The following is a 20,172-nucleotide window of genomic DNA, read 5'->3' as shown; positions in this document are numbered from 1 at the left end:
AGCATATTGCCCCCACAATCCAGATCCTCATTTTACCCACCTCAGAAGGATGGAAGGTTGAGTCAACCTTGAGACAGTGATGAGATGGAAGGCTGAGTCAACCTTGAGACGGTGATGAGATTTGAACCGCTGACCTACAGATCTACAGTCAGCTTCAGTGGCCTGCAGCATAGCACTCTACCTGCTGCACCACCCCGGCTTTATTTGTATCCTGTCTTTATTATTTTTATAAATAACTCCAGGCAGTGAAAATATTCAACACACCTTCCTCCAAAAATGGCAAATATCCAGCTGAGGCAAAGGATGAGGGTGGAAGTTAGCCAGCAAGGTTTGTGGATTGGTTTCCAAATTTATCCTTACCAGACTCTTCAGCGGAATTTAGGGAATATCAATGTCAACATTCTTCTGTTTATAAGGACTGTGTGGTCAGTGGGTCTTGGGATGGGGAGGTCACATCAGGTGAGGGTCATTGGGAGGTGAATGGGGAAGTTGCTTGGTTGGGTTGAGGGTTGGTGCAGTGGCTGGTGGCTGGTTGGCTTTGCAGTTGATTTGAATTCTGAGGGCTTCATTGGCTGGTTGTAGGTTGATGGAATTAACAGGCTCTAATAAACTTCTGTGTGTGGCGAGTTGTACCTTCCTCTTCCTATTTTTCCTACAATAATAATCCTGAGAGATGAATTGGGCTGAAAAGTGACTGGCCCAAAGTCACCCAGCTGGATTTTATGGGTAGGGTGGGATTTGAACTATCCATTTCCCAATTGCTAGCCTAGCTTCTCAACCACTAGACCAAACTGACTGCCTAGACTACATTTTTAGAGCTCCTCATGTGTGATGAGTCCCTTTACAATACAGTGATCCCCCGGGTATTGCGATCCCGATCATTGCGAAATGGCTATATGGCGATTTTGCAACCCGGAAGTAAAAACACCATCTGCGCATGCGCGCCCTTTTTTCTATGGGCACGCATGCGTAGATGGCGCCGGGCAGATCAGCTGCTGGGCGGCTTCCCTAGGTCTTCCCCCTCTTGCTGGCGGGAGGGCGAGCGGCGGGCATCAGCGAGGAGTTTCCCCTCCACCCACGCAAACTCCTCGCTGCCGCTCGCCCGCCCTTCGCCCGCCCACGCCGTCCATTCTCGCCGCTTCCCAGCTGAGTCCTGAAGCGAATTGGCTTCAGGACTCAGCTGGGAAGCGGCGCGAGCGAGCGGCGCGAGCGAACGGCTTGTCCGCCGCCTGCCTGCCCGCGCGCCCGCCCTTCGCCCGCCCACGCCGTTCATTCTCGCCGCTTCCCAGCTGAGTCCTTAAGCGAATTGGCTTCAGGACTCAGCTGGGAAGCGGCGTGAGCGAACGGCGTGGGCGGGCGAAGGGGCGGGCGAGCGGCAGCGAGGAGTTTGCGTGGGTGGTGGGGAAACCCCAGCGCCGCTTCCCAGCTGAGTCCCCTTCCCAGGAACCCCAATCTTCGGCTCCTCGCTAGCGCTGCGGAAGTAAAAACACCATCTGCGCATGCGCAGATGGTGTTTTTACTTCCGCAGCGCTACTTCGCGAAAAACCGATCATTGCGGGGGGTTCTGGAACGGAACCCTCGCAATGATCGGGGGATCACTGTATTCTTTTAGCTTGAAAAATCTATGCACATATTTATTAACTTAATAATCAGATGTTGGGATTGATTTGATTTGATTTATTTGATTTATTAGACTTGTATGCCGCCCCTCTCTGGAGACTCGGGGCGGCTCACAACAGCGATAAAAACAGTACATGATGACAAATCTAATAATTAAAATCTAAAAATGATGATAATACATTTAAAAGTCTAAAAACAAGGAACCCCAATATATAAAAACATACATACAATCCTATCATACACAAATACTACATAGGCAGGGGGAGATGTCTCAGTTCCCCCACACTTGATGACAGCGGTGGGTTTTGAAGAGTTTACGAAAGGCAAGGAGGGTGGGGGCAGTCCTAATCTCTGGACGGAGCTGATTCCAGAGGGTCGGAGCCACCACAGAGAAGGCTCTTCCCCTGGGTCCCGTCAGACGGCATTGTTTAGTCAACGGGACCCAGAGAAGACCAACTCTGTGGGACCTAACCGGTCACTGGGATTAGTGCAGCAGAAGGTGGTCTCGCAGGTATCCTGATCCGGTGCCATGAAGGGCTTTATAGGTGATGACCAACACTTTGAATTGTGACCGGAAACTGATCGGCAACCAATGCAGACTGCAGAGTGTTGGAGTAATATGGGCATATTTGGGAAAGCCCATAATTGCTCTCGCAGCTACATTCTGCACGATCTGAAGTTTCCGAATACTCTTCAAAGGTAGCCCCATGTAGAGAGCATTACAGTAGTCGAACCTCGAGGTGATGAGGGCGTGAGTGACTGTGAGCAGTGAGTCCCGGTCCAAGTAGGGCCCCAACTGGTGCACCAGGCAAACCTGGGCAAACCCCCCCCCCCTCGCCACAGCTGAAAGATGTTTCTCTAACGTGAGCTGTGGATCGAGGAGGACGCCCAGGTTGCGGCCCCTCTCTGAGGGGGTAAGTAATTCCTTCCCCCCCCCCCAGGGTGATGGACGGACAGATGGAGTTGTCCTTGGGAGGCAAAATCCACAGCCACTCCGTCTTGTCAGGGTTGAGTTTGCTTTCTTGTCATAGGTATAATGTCAGAAAAACTCATAGCACGAGTAATCTGTAATATACTCGAGTTCCCATTTAGCAAATGAAGGAAATATTATTGATAGAATTACTATGGGTTGCATGATTTTAAAGGACATTTATCAAGATATCCTGTGCCTCTTGAAGATGAATTTGCAAGAAGTATTTTGCTTCAATGTCAAGTTTCCTGAAACAACTTCATCAAAATAATGTGCTGAATTTGAAATTTAGTTGTTGATGAGTATTGATGTGTCTCTTCTGTTTCAAGGTAAGAAATAACAGATTATCCTTTTTTAAAAAGATGATAGAATTTAAAAGAGATTTCTTTAACACCATCAATTGTTGATGCCACCTTTTTCTCCATGTCAAATGACTTTAATAGAGAAATCCATCTAAAATCAGCCCCATTTATTATTATTGGTTTTTATGACAGGTTTTGTTTGCATGCTCCCACTGAGATTTAGGAATTAATTTTGCCCTTTTTTTGTCTGCTTATCATTAATCTAATGATAAGCAGACAATGCAGAAATGTAAACAGTTCACCTTTTCAGCATTTTGAATTAGCACTTTCCCTTCTTAAGGTTAAATGTTGTCTGAATTAAATGATGTCAGCCCATAACAAAGTGCAAATCTAATGAATGACATTAATAGACAGGCCTAAAGCTGATAGCCAAGAAGTCAATCTATGAATTGATGCCAACAATAGAGTTAAAAGTTTTCTCAAAGAACCACTGTTCAACATAAAATATTCAGTATTATAACTGATCTGTTAAAAAGACTTTTGATAGTACTCTTTGCTCAGGTTTTTTTCCAGTATACAGTGCAATAATTTATTAATATTCTATTTCCTTGGCTTGTAATTATTTAAGAAATAGAAATAAAGTTAATGAACTCAGGGGTACGCAAGCTTTCTTAGGCACAATAATGAAAATGTCCCTTAAGTAAAATATCAGAAAACACTGCATGTTTCATTTTAGGTTAAGTATATTTAAAATTCATGAATTTTCTACTTCTGTCATAAATTGCATCATTTGTGATAGATAGTAACATTTTTTTTTGGGGGGGGGGGGGTAACAATTCCTGGTCAGATGGATATAATTCCATTAGATGATGAATTTCTGGAAGGCTGATTTGAAAGCTACAAATACTCAAGATTTGCGTTTCCCCCCCTTGTTGTACATACTCCTGATCAGTTGGAGGATGATGAAGATATTGAGGACTCAGATTCAGATAGTGTTTATGGAGTAGTGGGGGGCCCGGGGTTACAGGTAGTAGAACAGGTGGGAGGCCAGCCACAGGATGGGGCTATGAGTTCAGGATCTAGTGAGGGAGAATCAGACGCTCGCTGAGTTAATCCTAAATTCAGAAGGATTCAGAAACGTAGAGAGCAAAGGTCTGGAAGAAGATATTAAGGAGAGGAATGGGTTAAATATTGTAGTGAGGTAATTGGCACGTCAGGGGGCTAGTAAAGAAGAAAGGTGGAGTTTCAACGTTGCTGAAAGGAAATATGGAGGTGTTTTCGTCATGCTAAAGTAAGCCAAAGTATTTTGTATTGTATTTATTCAGTGCTGCTGTTTTTAAAGCTATGTAGTTAGGAAAATAAATCTTGTCTAAGCGAAGCAGGGAAAGGAATGTAAGAAATGCGGCTAAGAGAGAGATAACGAGCCGAGTGATGTCTGGAATGTGTTGAAGTACAGGAGAGCAGAGAAATAAACAGAGTTGCTTTATTCATGAAATGATGCATTCAATGAGAGTTATTTGTAATTACTAAACTTCTACCAGAAACCAGAACACCCATGACAATCCTTTGGAAGTAGATCTCTTGTTGTCCAATATCTGCAGTATGGACACCAATATTTGATTACACTGACCTGTGTTTGTAGTGGTTCTTGTTGTATTCTACCAAGACAAGCTGCGTTTTGGCATTCCATTAGCTTTTGAGACCTCAACCTCTCTAGGAAACTCTTCAGTTATTTTCATCAGATAATACCACAGCAAGCTAAATTTTTGAATACCTTCCAGAGGTTCTATTTTTCCCCCAGAACATTATTTCTCCTTCTTTTCCTCCATTATGCCCACTTTAAAAAAAACAAACAACTTGGGCTATCCTAGCATGCTCTAGTGCATAGCAATTAAGTGACTAAAAGTGACACTCAAGAAAAGAGGTTATTTCATCAAGTACTGCCTGACATATTAGCTTGCCTTCTGTTGCCTTATCTGTCCAGTTGTGTTTGCCAGTCAGGAAAAATTGCAGTAATGTTTGCCGTTTGCGTGGCTGATCCAGTTAGTTTTTATTACGAAGATTTGTCACACCCACAGATCAATCAGCCCTACAACATTGGGCCATGATTAACAAGATGACCTTTAGAAGTTACAAAAGCACTGGAAGTTATTTAAGCATCTTGATTAGGCTAGGTCAGTGATAGCAAAGCTTATTTTGCTCATGTGCCCAAAAGGAGGTGCATACGTGCATGATCACACTATTATTATTATGTCAGTACAACACAGCAAGCGAGATCACTATGCTGGATTCCGTAGTTCATCACCAGTGGGGCGCTTCCCAAGCACCTAGGACTGCGTGATGTAGCGGTGAATTATGTTTGCCGATCCCAGTAAAGCGGCCTTTTGCAATTGACAGATGGAGATTTTGTCAATTCCGATGGTTTTCAAATGTCCACTGAGATCCTTTGGCACTGCGCCCAGCGTGCCAAGTACCACTGGGACCACTTTCACTGGCTTATGCCAGAGTCGTTGCAGCTCGATTTTTAGATCTTTATGTATTGTTTGTCTGGGATGTATGACTGTTTTTATATTAAGGGTTTAAAATGGTTTTTTAATCATATTATTTATTAGATTTGTATGCCGCCCCTCTCCGAAGACTCGGAGCGGCTCACAACAACAAAACACAGTACAAATCTAATGATTAAAAAAACCATTTAAAACCCTTAATATAAAAACAGTCATACATCCCAGACAAACAATACATAAAGCGGAAATGGCCCAGGGGAATCAATTTCCCCATACCTGATGGCAGAGGTGCATTTTAAGGAGTTTGTGAAAGGCAAGGAGGGTGGGGGCAATCCTAATCTCTGGGGGGAGTTGATTCCAGAGGGTTGAGGCCGCCACAGAGAAGGCTCTTCCCCTGGGGCCCGCCAAATGACATTGTTTAGTCGACGGGACCCAGAGAAGGCCAACTCTGTGGGACCTAACCGGTCACTGGGATTCGTGCGGCAGAAGGCGGTCCCGGAGACACTCATAATGCAATGCCCTCCCACTGTGCATTTGCACACAGCCCCCTTGTGCTGCTCCCTATATGTATGCGTGCAGACCTCAGTAAAGCCTCTGGACTGCTGTCAGGCCCATTGGGCCATTTTTCAGCTTCCCTGGGCTTTAGCAGAGCCTCTGGAGCCTGTGAGTGGTGGAAAACAGGCCCAACAGGCTTACTGGAAGTTCCAGTAGGCCTGTTGGGCCATTTTCTACCATCCACAGGCTCCAGAGGCTTTCCTGAAGCCTGGGGAGGGTAAAAACAGCCACTCCCTCCCTCCAGAAGGCCCAAAATCAGCTGGCCACATGTACATTGGAGCTGACATAGGACAATGCCTCCTATGCCCTCAAATATGGCATATGAACTGTTGCCCCAACTCAGCTCCAATGTGCATGTGTGTGCCGTCCAGCTGGTTTTTGGCTTGCACAGAGATTGTGGGAGAGCATTTTTGGCTTCCAGACAGCCTCTGGGGGGGATGAGGAGGACGTTTTTATCCTCCCCTGGCTCCAGGGAAGCCTTTCGAGCCTGTGGAGGGCAAAACATGAGCCTACTTGGCCCACTAGAAGTTGGAAAACAGGCTGTTTCCTGCCTCCAGAGGGCCTCCAGGGAGTGTGAGAAGCTGTTTTTACCCTCCCAAAGTATTGAATTATGGGTGTGGGCACTCACGCATGCACAATAACATGCACAAACATTCTTTCAGCACTTGAGGAAAAAAAGGTTTGTCATCACTGATATAGGTGATTAGACTAGAAGAACTCCAAGGTCCCTTCCAACTCTGTTGTTCAGTATCTTTGCCACAGATTTGTAGCAGTTTTATATTATATCAAATTGTAATATAAGTCCTAATCTTTAAATATTTTTTCAGTGTTGCAAAAATGAGCACAAAAATCCATCCCTCATATGGAAAAAAAGGAAAGTCCCTTGTTCCACTCATTTGTGTTATGATGAAATGTTGCCCTTCAAAAATAATTAAGTGTATCCCCCTAGGCTACCAGCTGGTTCTCCATTCTTGGTAAAATGCAGAGATATAAGGATGTAGAAATAAATTGTTCGGGGGGGGGGGTGAGGTGGGATCTGTTATTAGTCCATCAACCACCTCCAGCGTAGCACTTCCCTGCTGGGACCCCAAGTCAAATAACAGAGCTAAGTTTTTAGACCTTTTCAGAAGGTCAGGAAAGTGGGAGTAGATTCATGTTTGCTTATTTAGAACAGTCGGGAGAGCATTTATAAATACATATCTTCAGGGAGGGGGCTGAAATAGCTGTCCTTACTTTGGTTCATTCAGAATGTCATAACAAGCGATGGGGGAAATATGAAACATTTTGCCCCAAAATGAGGGCAACAGAATGAATTCCTACCACCCACCAAGAAACATAATAGGAGTCCTTGACCAAGAATTGGATCCATAATTTTTCTTGCCTCAGTTGTCCTTAACCTAGCCTGCTCTATAGTCTGTTAGGACTGTGTTCTGTTGGGCTCTCTGGTAGACTCCTTCCAAAAATGCACAGGTACAAATTTCAGACACACACACACGTTTAAAAATTCAAAACAATGGTCTTTATAATGAAAAGTCACGTAAACCAAGCCCTCTTTTGGTGTAGCAAAGAGCACTCATCTCCAAACAAACTGGTAATTTGTACAAGTCCCTTATCAGTTCTGTGATACTTAGCTTGCAGCTGTGAGGCAATTCACAGTCCTTCTTCTTTCACAAAGTGAAACACACTTTGCTCTGATTTAGTTTCAAAGCGGGGAAAAATCAGCACACAAAAGGTCAAAGTCAGTAAAGCAGTCACGGAACACAACAATCAGATAATCCTCCACAATGGCCAAACCCACAGGCTGCTATTTATAGCAGCCTCACTAATTACCACAATTACCACAGGTGGCCTCATTTTCTTTGATAATAATCTCTCAGTTGTTGTTGCCTATGCATCCCTCTCCGCATGCATGGCTGTATCATTAACTCTTGTTCTGAATCCAAGGAGGAGCTAGATAATTGATCTCCTTCTGAGCTGTCTGCCACACTCTCCTCCTCCCTGTCACTCATGTCTTCTTGGTCAGAGGAGCCTTCATCAGAAGATTCCACCGGGGGGGGGCAAAACAGGCCTGCAGCATGTGGATGTCTCTCCCACATCCACAGTCCTTGGGGCAGGAGCTGGGCCAGAGCTAACCACAACAGACTGGAAGTCCTTGAAGTTGCAATCAAGTGTCAAAATGGGGTGATTGACCTACTTACAGTGAAATCTTTGATTTCTTTGTGTGATGGCTCAATTTTATAACACCTCCATCATAACCTTCAAGATCTATTTTTCTACACTTGCATACATTATTTTAGAATATAAATAACAACTGTTCAGTTGGCCTAGGATTTTTTCCTATCAGATAAATAATTCTAATTTCTGTACACAGGACAAACATTTACCAAGGACTGGGCTTTTTCCATGCTATTTTGGGAGCCATCAAAAATCCCTTTTGTGCATTTTGACACTTGGGCTGGAAGTGACCTCCTTCTGCTTTGAGTAAGATAGGAGGAGGTAGGTGGCTGGGAATGAATAGAAAACAAGCTGGAACAATAAATTCTTTGGCTCCTGCTGTCAGTTCAGCCTCAAAGTAGTTGACTGTCACACTTTGGAAATACTGGAACAAAGACTTTTCCTAAAATTGACAATAGTAATTGAGCAGATTGAAATAGAAACTGTCAAAGATTTGGTTGATTGGGCCTATGAATATGATGGTAATGTCTAATGAGACATTTTTGGGTTTTGAGAAATTTACTGGCATAGCTTGAAAAATTCACTAACCTCCTTCCCCTACAGCAATGGCTCCCAATTTTTCTAATGCCAGAACCTCATAATACAGTTTCTCATGTTGTTGTGACCCCCAACCATAAGTCTAGAGGCAATTCTCCCAACAGACCTTTAAGCTGATTGGCAGGAAGGTCAGAAACATCCTACACACACACACACACACACACACACACACACACACACACACACTGTAAATGCCTGACTGGTCGTTCTACTGCAACGTTCTACCTGTCAATGACTACTTCAGCTTCAATCGCAACAACACAAGAGCACGCAACAGATTCAAACTTAATATTAACTGCTCCAAACTTGACTGTAAAAAATGTGACTTCAGCAATCGAGTTGTCGAAGCGTGGAACTCATTACCTGACTCACTATTGTCAACCCCTAACCCCCAACATTTTTCCCTTAGACTATCCATGATTGACCTCTCCAGGTTCCTAAGAGGACGTATATAAGCGCACTAGAGTGCCTTCCGTCCCCTGTCCTATTGCTCTCCTATATCTCCTTTATCTTTTCTTCCTTTCATATATCTTTTCCTCTATTTTTATATATTTACTTCTATCCTTTTCTTTATATATACTACTTGTCTATTCTCTTCCATGTGTATTGTGTATTGGACAAAATAAATAAAATAAAATAAAATAAAATAAATTAAAATAAAATAATAAAGTAAAGTAAAGTAAAATAAAATAAAATAAAAACAAAAAATAAAATAAAATAAAATAAAAACATAAAATAAAATAATAAAGTAAAGTAAAGTAAAATAAAATAAAATAAAAAAATTAAATTAAATTAAATTAAATTAAATTAAATTAAATTAAATTAAATTAAATTAAATTAAATTAAATTAAATTAAATTAAATTAAATTAAATTAAATTAAATTAAATTAAATTAAATTAAATTAAATTAAATTAAATTAAATTAAATTAAATTAAATTAAATTAAATTAAATTAAATTAAATTAAATTAAATTAAATTAAATTAAATTAAATTAAATTAAATTAAATTAAATTAAATTAAATTAAATTAAATTAAATTAAATTAAATTAAATTAAATTAAATTAAATTAAATTAAATTAAATTAAATTAAATTAAATTAAATTAAATTAAATTAAATTAAATTAAATTAAATTAAATTAAATTAAATTAAATTAAATTAAATTAAATTATCAAATCAAATCAAATCAAATCAAAAAATAAATAAAATAAAATAAAATAAAATAAAATAAAATAAAATAAAATAAAATAAAATAAAATAAAATAAAATAAAATAAAATAAAATAAAATAAAATAAAATAAAATAAAATAAAATAAAATAAAATAAAATAAAATAAAATAAAATAAAATAAAATAAAATAAAATAAAATAAAATAAAATAAAATAAAATAAAATAAAATAAAATAAAATAAAATAAAATAAAATAAAATAAAATAAAATAAAATAAAATAAAATAAAATAAAATAAAATAAAATAAAATAAAATATAAAATAAAATAAACTATAAAATATGTTTCAAGGCGCCACAATAGAAGCTTAATATAAGAAACACTAACACTATGGGAAATTTCTCTTTTCCCATGGTCTTAGACGACCCCTGTGAAATGGTCATTCAACCTCCAAAGGGGTCCCAACCCCCAGGTTGAGAAGCACTGCCCTAAAAGAGCTTGGGTGGGGGTTACCAAAAAGCTAAGGTAGGCAGTGACTGTGCACTCAAAGCGTAATGTCCCTTTTTTAACATTCTTCATGCACCCAACATATTTTTTTTTTTAAAAAAAAGGCAAGGCTTTGATGGTGCAGATGTGTAGACATTGTTCTGTTATTTCCTTTCCCTTGGACTGCCCCAAGAACAATAAAAACAGCTGAAATGCCTCAACAGCCCTTCACTCCTCCTCTCGAAACAGAATACCCTACGAAAATAGACTAACAATCCTGGATCTAGAAAGCTTAGAACTACGACGCCTAAAACACGATTTAAGTATTGCCCACAAGATCATATGCTGCAACGTCCTGCCTGTCAATGACTACTTCAGCTTCAACCGCAACAACACAAGAGCACGCAACAGATTCGGACTTAGTGTTAATCACTCCAAATGTGACTGTAAGGAGTGTGACATTAGCAATCGAATTGTAGAAGCGTGGAACTCATTGCCGGACTCGGTGGTGTCAACCCCTGGCCCCCATCATTTCTCCCTTGGACTGTCCACGATTGACCTCTCCAGGTTCCTGGGAGGTCAGTAATGGGCGTGCATGGGTGTGCCTTTCGTCCCCTGTCCAATTGTCTCTCCTTATCTTATATATCATATATCATTTCTTCCTTTCATATATCTTCTCTATTTTTATATCTTTTCTTCTATCCTTTTCTTTATATATAATACTGCATGTCTATTCTCTTCAATATGTATTGTGTATTGGGCAAAATAAATAAATAAATAAATTTAGCCTAAAATTACATTAGGTGTCATTAGGCTACCTAAAATTCAGCGACCAGGCAGCACATACATTTTTGTAAAAGAATTATTTATAAATTAAATAAATATGTTTGAAGATGTTCTTTTAAAAAATCCCCCTCCATATAATAGGAAAATAAGAGTAATCCTCTTGTCCCTTGGATTCCTCACTTTCCCCTAATTTGGCAGCTGCTCGACCCTGTGGGCTGAATGTGATATCACCCTGGCAACACATTGCTGCATGTTCGACTGTGTGTTGAAAATAAGGTGCTATATGCAGTTGTTAGCATCAGACGTGGGAAATGACAGGCTGATTCAAGGTCTATGTACTTCCCTGGGTTGTAGGAAAATAACAGAAAGGGAACAGATTAGCTGTCAGCTCCTGCAGCTGTCATTTGTGTCGCATATGCTTGACTTGGTCAAAGTCACCCTGTCAGCAGAATCCGCATACTGCTGGAGCAAGCCAGTTGCTTCCACATTTCAGATGTCCTTAAATCCCAAATAATGCTTGCCTTCCTCAAAAATGCCTGCAGCTTAATGCAAACGCTGTTCTTCTTCAAGCCATGCGCAAGACACAGAGCATTTGCAGATCTGTTAGGAAGGTGCCACCTTGCATTTGTCAAGATGGAATTTGATTGGGGTGGGTGGGATTGTTTGTATCCTAGGGCGTTCTGACCTGCCTTCAGCTTGACATAGTTTGGAGCTGAAGAGGGGAAAGAAGCCTTAAGTCATAAAAAGCATTCCTAAATGATGAGTGAACTGGCTGACCAGAGGAAGAAAAGGAGAGATGTCGATGAGCAACAAGCTCCCATTATTGTTTTATTATTATTATTATTATTATTATTATTATTATTATTATTATTATTATTAATTAATAATCATTATTATTATTTATTTATTAATAATCATTATTAATATTATTTATCATTATTATTATTAATATTATTGTTGTTGTTACTGTTGTTGTTGTTATTGTTTGTTTGTTTGTTTGTTTGTTTGTTTGTTTATTTATCTATTTATTTATTTATTTATTTATCTATCTATTTATTTATTTATTTATTTATTTATTTATTTATTTATTTATTGGATTTGTATGCCGCCCCTCTCCGGAGACTCGGGGCGGCTAACAACAGTAATAAAACAATGTACAATAATAATCCAATAAATACTAAAAATGATTTAAAAACCCATTAATATAAAAAAACCAAACATACATACAGACATACCACACATGAAATTGTAAAGGCCCAGGGGGAAAGAGCATCTCAATTCCCCCAGGCCTGGCGGCAGAGGTGGGTTTTAAGGAGCTTACGAAAGGCAAGGAGGATGGGGGCAATTCTAATCTCTGGGGGGAGTTGGTTCCAGAGGGCCGGGGCCACCACAGAGAAGGCTGTTCCCTTGGGTCCCGCCAAGCAGCATTGTTTAGTTGACGGGACCCAGAGAAGACCCACTCTGGGGGGACCTAACTGGTCGCTGGGATTCGTGCAGCAGAAGGCGGTCCCTGAGATAATCTGGTCCGGTCAATACATGTTATTATTATGTCAATACAACACAGCAAACGAGATCACTATGCTGGATTTCATATTTCATCACCAATCACCTAGGACTGTGTGATGTAGCAGAGAATTATGTTTGCCGATCCCAGTAAAGCGGCCTTTTGCAATTGACAGATGGAGATTTTGTCAATTCCAATGGTTTTCAAATGTCCGCTGAGATCCTTTGGCACTGCACACAGCAGTGATAGACAGCATTATTTGTTGATGAGCACAGTAACGTTTTAAGGTTTTGTACTGTACCCACAAGGTTAAATATGATAACAGATTAGGCAAGTAGCTCAATTTTCTTTAGTTGCTGTAAAAGTTCAATTCTAGATAATGATTAAAGTGTTTAAAGGTAAAAACATACTTTTAATTATTTCCTATTTTAAAAATAATTAAAGATCATACCAAGGTACTAGAGAAGGAAGGACAATAAATAAACTATTAAGTATTCAATAAATAGTGCATAAACTTACTACCCACACTGCGTCCTGTTTCCCACCCACCCCCACCCATTACTGGGTGAAAAGCCTGGGAACTTTAGTACTGGCTTTTTACCAATAGCGCCAAGATGATGCATCTAAATAAATTTGTCCTTTGAGGAAAAGCAATGACTCAGAGTTCAATTTGTAATGGGTGCATTACTTGGAGCTTAGAAACATAGAAACATAGAAGTCTGACGGCAGAAAAAGACCTCATGGTCCATCTAGTCTGCCCTTATACTATTTTCTGTATTTTATCTTACAATGGATATATGTTTATCCCAGGCATGTTTAAATTCAGTTACTGTGGATTTATCTACCACGTCTGCTGGAAGTTTGTTCCAAGGATCTACTACTCTTTCAGTAAAATAATATTTTCTCATGTTGCTTTTGATCTTTCCCCCAACTAACTTCAGATTGTGTCCCCTTGTTCTTGTGTTCACTTTCCTATTAAAAACACTTCCCTCCTGGACCTTATTTAACCCTTTAATATATTTAAATGTTTCGATCATGTCCCCCCTTTTCCTTCTGTCCTCCAGACTATACAGATTGAGTTCATTAAGTCTTTCCTGATACGTTTTATGCTTAAGACCTTCCACCATTCTTGTAGCCCGTCTTTGGACCCGTTCAATTTTGTCAATATCTTTTTGTAGGTGAGGTCTCCAGAACTGAACACAGTATTCCAAATGTGGTCTCACCATCATTCTATATAGTGGGATCATAATCTCCCTCTTCCTGCTTGTTATACCTCTAGCTATGCAGCCAAGCATCCTACTTGCTTTCCCTACCGCCTGACTGCACTGTTCACCCATTTTGAGACTGTCAGAAATCACTACCCCTAAATCCTTTTCTTTTGAAGTATTTGCCAACACTGAAGGAGTAACATTGATGGGGGTTCCAAAAATATATTTTAATACCCAAGGATTACGCTTAATGCCTAACTCATTGACAACATCTAGGCCAGGGATGTCAAACTCAAGGCCAATGGCTGGATACAGCCCACAATGTGGTTGGATCTGGCCTGCAGGGCCATCCTGTTCTACCCAATGCAAAGAAGAAAGATCGGGACAGTGTGGAATCGGCCCTGTCTCCCCAATGCAAAGAAAAAAAATTGCCAGCAGTTTAGGGAGTGGCATCCAGCTGGCCCTGCCCAAACAGATGGCCCTGCCCACCCGGCCCCCTGAGGTCAATCACAACCCTGATGCAGCTCTTAATGAAATTGAGTTTCACAATCATGATCTAGGCCAGGGATCAGCAACCTTAAACCCTCAAAGAAGAAGAATAATATTAATAATAATTTATTAGATTTGTATGCCGCCCCTCTCCGAAGACTTGAAGAAACCCCCATTCAATTTTGGAGCCAATCGGAAGTCCGGTCCCCCCACCATAGAGTTTCTTCTTAGTGCGGTGTCCTTTTTCTCTACCTAACCAAAGGCCCTATCAATTGTGGAGCTGACTGGAAAACCCACCTCCTGCCATAGTGCCTCCTACTGGCATGTCATGCTTCCCCTCACAACCGGAAGCTCCTCTCAAAACTGTGGGCTGACCAGCAACAGGAGTCACAGCAGAGAGATGAAAAAGCCATGTGGCTCCAGAGGGTTGCTGACCCCTGATCTAGGCAATCTCAAATCTCAAACCCTAAACAAAATTAGTGGTTAAGATGTTTGACTAAGAATGTGGAGACCAAGGATTTGGTGTACCCTTAGTCACAGAGGTTCTCTGGGCCACTTTGTACCACTCACTGTTTCTTGGCCCCACCTAGTTCTTAAAAATGCTCTTGTAGGGAAAACAGGGGAAATATTATCTGTGCTGCCATGAGCTCCTCAAGGGAAAGCAGGATGCAAATCAACGTATCAACAATGAGGGTATTAGTCAAAAGGAACATAGAAACATAGAAGACTGACGGCAGAAAAAGACCTCATGGTCCATCTAGTCTGCCATGATACTATTTTCTGTATTTTATCTTAGGATGGATATATGTTTATTCCAGGCATGTTTAAATTCAGTTACTGTGGATTTACCGACAACGTCTGCTGGAAGTTTGTTCCAAGCATCTACTACTCTTTCAGTAAAATAATATTTTCTCATGTTACCTCTAATATTTCCCCCAATTAACCTCTGATTGTACCCCCTTGTTCTTGTGTTCACTTTCCCATTAAAAACACTTCTCTCCTGAACCTTATTTAACCCTTTAACATATTTAAATGTTTCGATCATGTCCCCCCCTTTCCCTTCTGTCCTCCAGACTATACAGATTGAGTTCATTAAGTCTTTCCTGATACGTTTTATGCTTAAGACCTTCCACCATTCTTGTAGCCCGTCTTTGGACCCGTTCAATTTTATCAATATCTTTTTGTAGGTGAGGTCTCCAGAACTGAACACAGTATTCCAAATGTGGTCTCACCAGTGCTCTATATAGTGGGATCACAGTCTCCCTCTTCCTGCTTGTTATACCTCTAGCTATGCAGCCAAGCTGCACTTGTGCCTGACTGCACTTATTATAGTAAATTATAGTAATAGAATAATAATTGCTCATCCTATTACATACTGTCCATAACTGTACGTAACATATAACTGCTATGGTCACAGAAAATTTGATTAACCAAAGTAAGTGGGGGTTGAACTCTTAATTCAGCCCTTTGAAATGGGACCATTTGCTCCTGAAATGTGGAGCTTTAAATCTATGTCTATCAGAGTGTTCCTTTACTTTTACAGTCCTAAGCAGCTCAATGAAAATAATATTCAAAATCTTTTGTTCGTGCCAGGAGTGGGTTCTGGTTTCTCCTGCAGCCGGTTCATAGGTGGCGCCATCTTGTTTTGAGCTTCTGCGCATGCACAGAAGCTCAAAACAAGATGGCGCCACCTATAGTGCTGCTGGGAGAATCAGCTCGGAGGCATGGCAGGCCTGAGTTGCAACTGGTTCTAGTGGCCTAGACCACCAAGTTACTACTGGTTCTTTAGAACCGGTCCGAACAGGGAGGAACCCACATTTGGTTCATGCTCTCAAATACATCTATCCATATTTGTTTTCTTACAGTGTTGAACATCTCCGTTCTAAAATACAGAATTTGACTAGATCCCTAACTGTTAATCAGGAGGAGGTGAATGATTTGGCAACCTTAGAAATATTAGATGAGGTAAGATATTTTTATTTTGTTAGGAATGTTCTAAATTGCAATAAAATGCATGCTTTAAACCAGTGTTTCCCAACCTTGGCAACTTGAAGATATTTGGACTTCAACTCCCAGAATTCCCCAGCCAGCAAATGCTGGCTGGGGAATTCTGGGAGTTGAAGTCCAGATATCTCCAAGTTGCCAAGGTTAAGAAACACTGCTTTAAACAAATAATCACCTTTAACTATTTTGTACTGTATGTCTTTCTTTCAAGCCTATCTACCTTTTGCTGTGCTTAGATTAAGGGTACAGAGCATTGAGCAGGAGTCATTGAGTCTTAGAACTAATATACAAACCAAAACAAGTGATTTCCGCACTATCAACTCCATTTGTCTATTAAGAAATATACAATAATAAGTAGTATTTCTTAAAATGTACAACAGTACATTATTCAAAAATGCATGGATTCTTGCAACCACAGCTTTGTTTGGAATAATGCACATTAAAACGCATATATCGCAATGAATTTAAAAAACAACAGAAAGTTCATGAGGCAGAATTTGACAGATTGATAAAAATGATAAACTGAGAGAAATAAAATTAATATAGCTATTCATCACCGTGGCTAGATATTATGAACACAGTCCATTGTTTTGTTCCTCTGTCTCAAACTTGATAATCACATTCGAAAGCCAGAATCCAGTTCAAATTGTAGGAGTCCAACATTTTCAGCAATAAAATGGAAGAAGCTTTTAATTGCCTACACAAAGATAGGATTAAAATTTCCTGCATCTATGATGTCATTATAGCGCTGAGATTAAAGATTGCCCACCAGTAAGTACAGAGGAGAAAAAAAATCACCTTTCACAAGATTTGGAACCATAAAAATCTCCTAGTGGTGAAGTTACATTAAGATCAAACTCTCACTTCATATTGAAATATAAGATATGAGTCCTCTGACTCAAATCATCCATAAATTTGTATTCTAAATGTCTCACAAGATTCAATCCTTGATATCTCAAATTAAATGTTTCACGAATAATAATTTAGGAAAAAACCAAGATTTTGGATAGCCACTATCACAGCAGAGAAACTGGATAAGTACTGACTTAAATCTCATTGGTCGATCAGAAGTTTAGCAATTTGAAATCTATTATTATTATTATTATTATTATTATTATTATTATTATTAATTAGATTTGTATGCCGCCCCTCTCCGAAAACTTGGGGCAGCTCACAACAGTAATAAGAAACAGTGTAACAATAGGACAAATCTAATAATAAAAAATATATAAAAATTGACTCTATCAGAGTCAGTGCTTGACATTTTGTTATACTCATGGTTGTTGATGAAGAAGACTGGTGGATCCAAAAGGATCATGCATGTAGAATTCAAAATTAAGAATGTTGATATCATAACTAAAAAAAATCTAAAATATCTTCTTAATCTCTCTTCAGTATAGGTACTTCTTTTTAAAAAAAGAAAGAAACATGACTAGTTGTTTTTTTTTTCTTCCTTTTTCTCTCTATTTCAAACAGAATACAATAACAGAGCAACTCGATAAAAGCTTTGCCCGAGGTCAGATCTACACTTATGTGGGAGATATCCTCATTGCAATTAACCCTTTTCGGAACTTAGATCTTTACTCTGCAAAGGTGGGAAAATTCGATTGGTTAGTTTGAATTTGGAAAGGTCAGAATTTGGGCACCAAGGCAGAGAAATTCTTTTTGCTTACTATACATTGCAAGGGTTATGGCTCATTTTCATGTCCACAGAAATTTCCTTGGGGTGATTGCGTAGATTTTTAGATGCAATAACTGAATTAAAAAGAGGTTGAAGGTGCCAAGATATATGTGTGTGCAAAGGTGTAATTTCCTATTCTTCCCTGTAGTAATAGTAGAAGAGGATGTAGAGAAAGTAAAACAAAAAAATCTGACCGTTACAAATTAGTGTTTCAGATTAGCTAATGTACTAGTATTGATACTCATTGCCACTCAAAACTGGAAACAAGACAAATTAAGAAATTAAACTGAGAAATGTTTTATTCCAGGAGTCACGTTTGTCAGGAGCTATGTGACATGTTGTAGCAAATATTTCTCATTGTAATAGTATTTTGATTTATTAGGTTGGTGGTAACCAATAGAATACCTAATATTTATCTTTTCTTTTTTTCAGCATTCCAGAATGTACATGGGGGCTAAACGGACTCGCAACCCTCCACATATTTTTGCTATGGCTGATACTGCATATCAATCAATGGTTGCCGATGGGTCAGATCAGGTAATGCTAATAATACTAAGTAGAAATGTGCAGCAATTAAAACTAAGGCAGAAGAAGAATATTGGAAAAAGTGTTTCTCAACCCTGGCAACTTTTAAGATCTGAAGGAATTTTGGGAATTCTTAAAGATGCCAAGGTTGAGAAACACTGGTATAGGCATCCTGCAACCGGAGTGGCACAGTGGTTAGAGTGCAGACTGCAGACTACTTCTGTTAACTACTAGCTGTAGTTCAGCAGCTCAAATCTTACCACCAGCTCAAGGTTGACTTATCCTTCTTCCAAGGTGGGTAAAATGAGGAGCCAGATTGGTGGGGGCAATATGCTGATTCTGTAAACCGCTTAGAGAAGGCTGTAACAAGCACTATGAAGTGGTATATAAGTTTGAATGCTATTGCCTAATGCTATTGTTATGCCCATTCCCTCTCCAAGACAAACATTTATTTAGAATAGAATAGAATAGAATTTTTATTGGCCAAGTGTGATTGGACACACAAGGAATTTGTCTTGGTGCATATGCTCTCAACGTACATAAAATAAAATATACATTTGTCAAGAATCATGTGATACAACACTTAATGATTGTCATAGGGGTCAAATAAGCAATGATTCATTTATTCATTCATTTATTCGTTTATTCATTCATTCATTATCTATCTATCAATCTATCAATCTATCAACCTATCAACCTATCAACCTATCAATCTATCTATCTATCTATCTATCTAATCCATCTATCTATCTATCAATCTATCTATCAATCTATCTATCAATCTATCAATCTACCAATCTATCAATCTATATATCTATATATCTACCTATCTACCTATCTAATCAATCTATCTAATCTATCAATCTCTCGATCTTTCGATCTCTCAATCTCTCAATCTCTCAATCTATCAATCTATCAATCTATCAATCTATCAATCTATCAATCTATCAATCTACCTACCTATCTATCAATCTATCAATCTATCAATCTATCAATCTATCAATCTATCAATCTATCAATCTATCAATCTATCAATCTATCAATCTATCAATCTATCAATCTATCAATCTATCAATCTATCAATCTATCAATCTATCAATCTATCAATCTATCAATCTATCAATCTATCTGACAAATCATGACACGTCCCCAATTCCAGTGAAGGGCTACCAAAATTTTTAAAACTGTGGGCGTGGCTTATGCAGGATGCCCTGCATTTTCTTTCAACATCTTTCAGTGCAAATTGGGTGCTCTGGGGTGGAGCTCCATTTTTGCTACCCCACTGCGTTCCCCCCCACCCCTCCGGGCAGTAGCCTACCCCTGCCTAATTCCAAGGCCAGAATGTATGTCCATTTTGATTGCATACAACATTAATTATAACATATATCTGACTCTTAATTTCAGTGTATTGTCATTTCTGGAGAAAGTGGAGCTGGGAAGACTCAAAGTTCTCATCTGCTAGTTCAACAGTTGACAATCCTTGGAAAGGTAAGACAGATTTTTAAAACTTTATGGGGTTGGGTTCAATTAAAAAAAGAACCACATTCTCTTCTAGTACTAAAGATGTTACCCAGTTTGGGTACACTCCAAGAAAACA

The 20,172-nt window shown here is 39.3% G+C and overlaps 1 protein-coding gene across 1 annotated transcript in view; it reads left to right on the top strand.

Annotated features, from left to right (window-relative positions):
* The window catches only part of MYO3A (myosin IIIA), a 153,437-nt gene that overhangs the window by 56,187 nt on the left and 77,078 nt on the right, over positions 1-20,172 (top strand). Inside the window, 4 exon segments of the mRNA XM_070728212.1 lie at positions 16,231-16,330; positions 17,846-17,962; positions 18,483-18,587; positions 19,980-20,063. Coding sequence (XP_070584313.1) covers positions 16,231-16,330; positions 17,846-17,962; positions 18,483-18,587; positions 19,980-20,063 — 406 coding nt within the window.

Source organism: Erythrolamprus reginae, chromosome Z (genome assembly GCF_031021105.1).
Source record: "Erythrolamprus reginae isolate rEryReg1 chromosome Z, rEryReg1.hap1, whole genome shotgun sequence".
NCBI lineage: Eukaryota > Metazoa > Chordata > Lepidosauria > Squamata > Dipsadidae > Erythrolamprus > Erythrolamprus reginae.
Note: the sequence above shows the minus strand (reverse complement) of the source record. Positions and strands in the feature narration are given on the sequence as shown.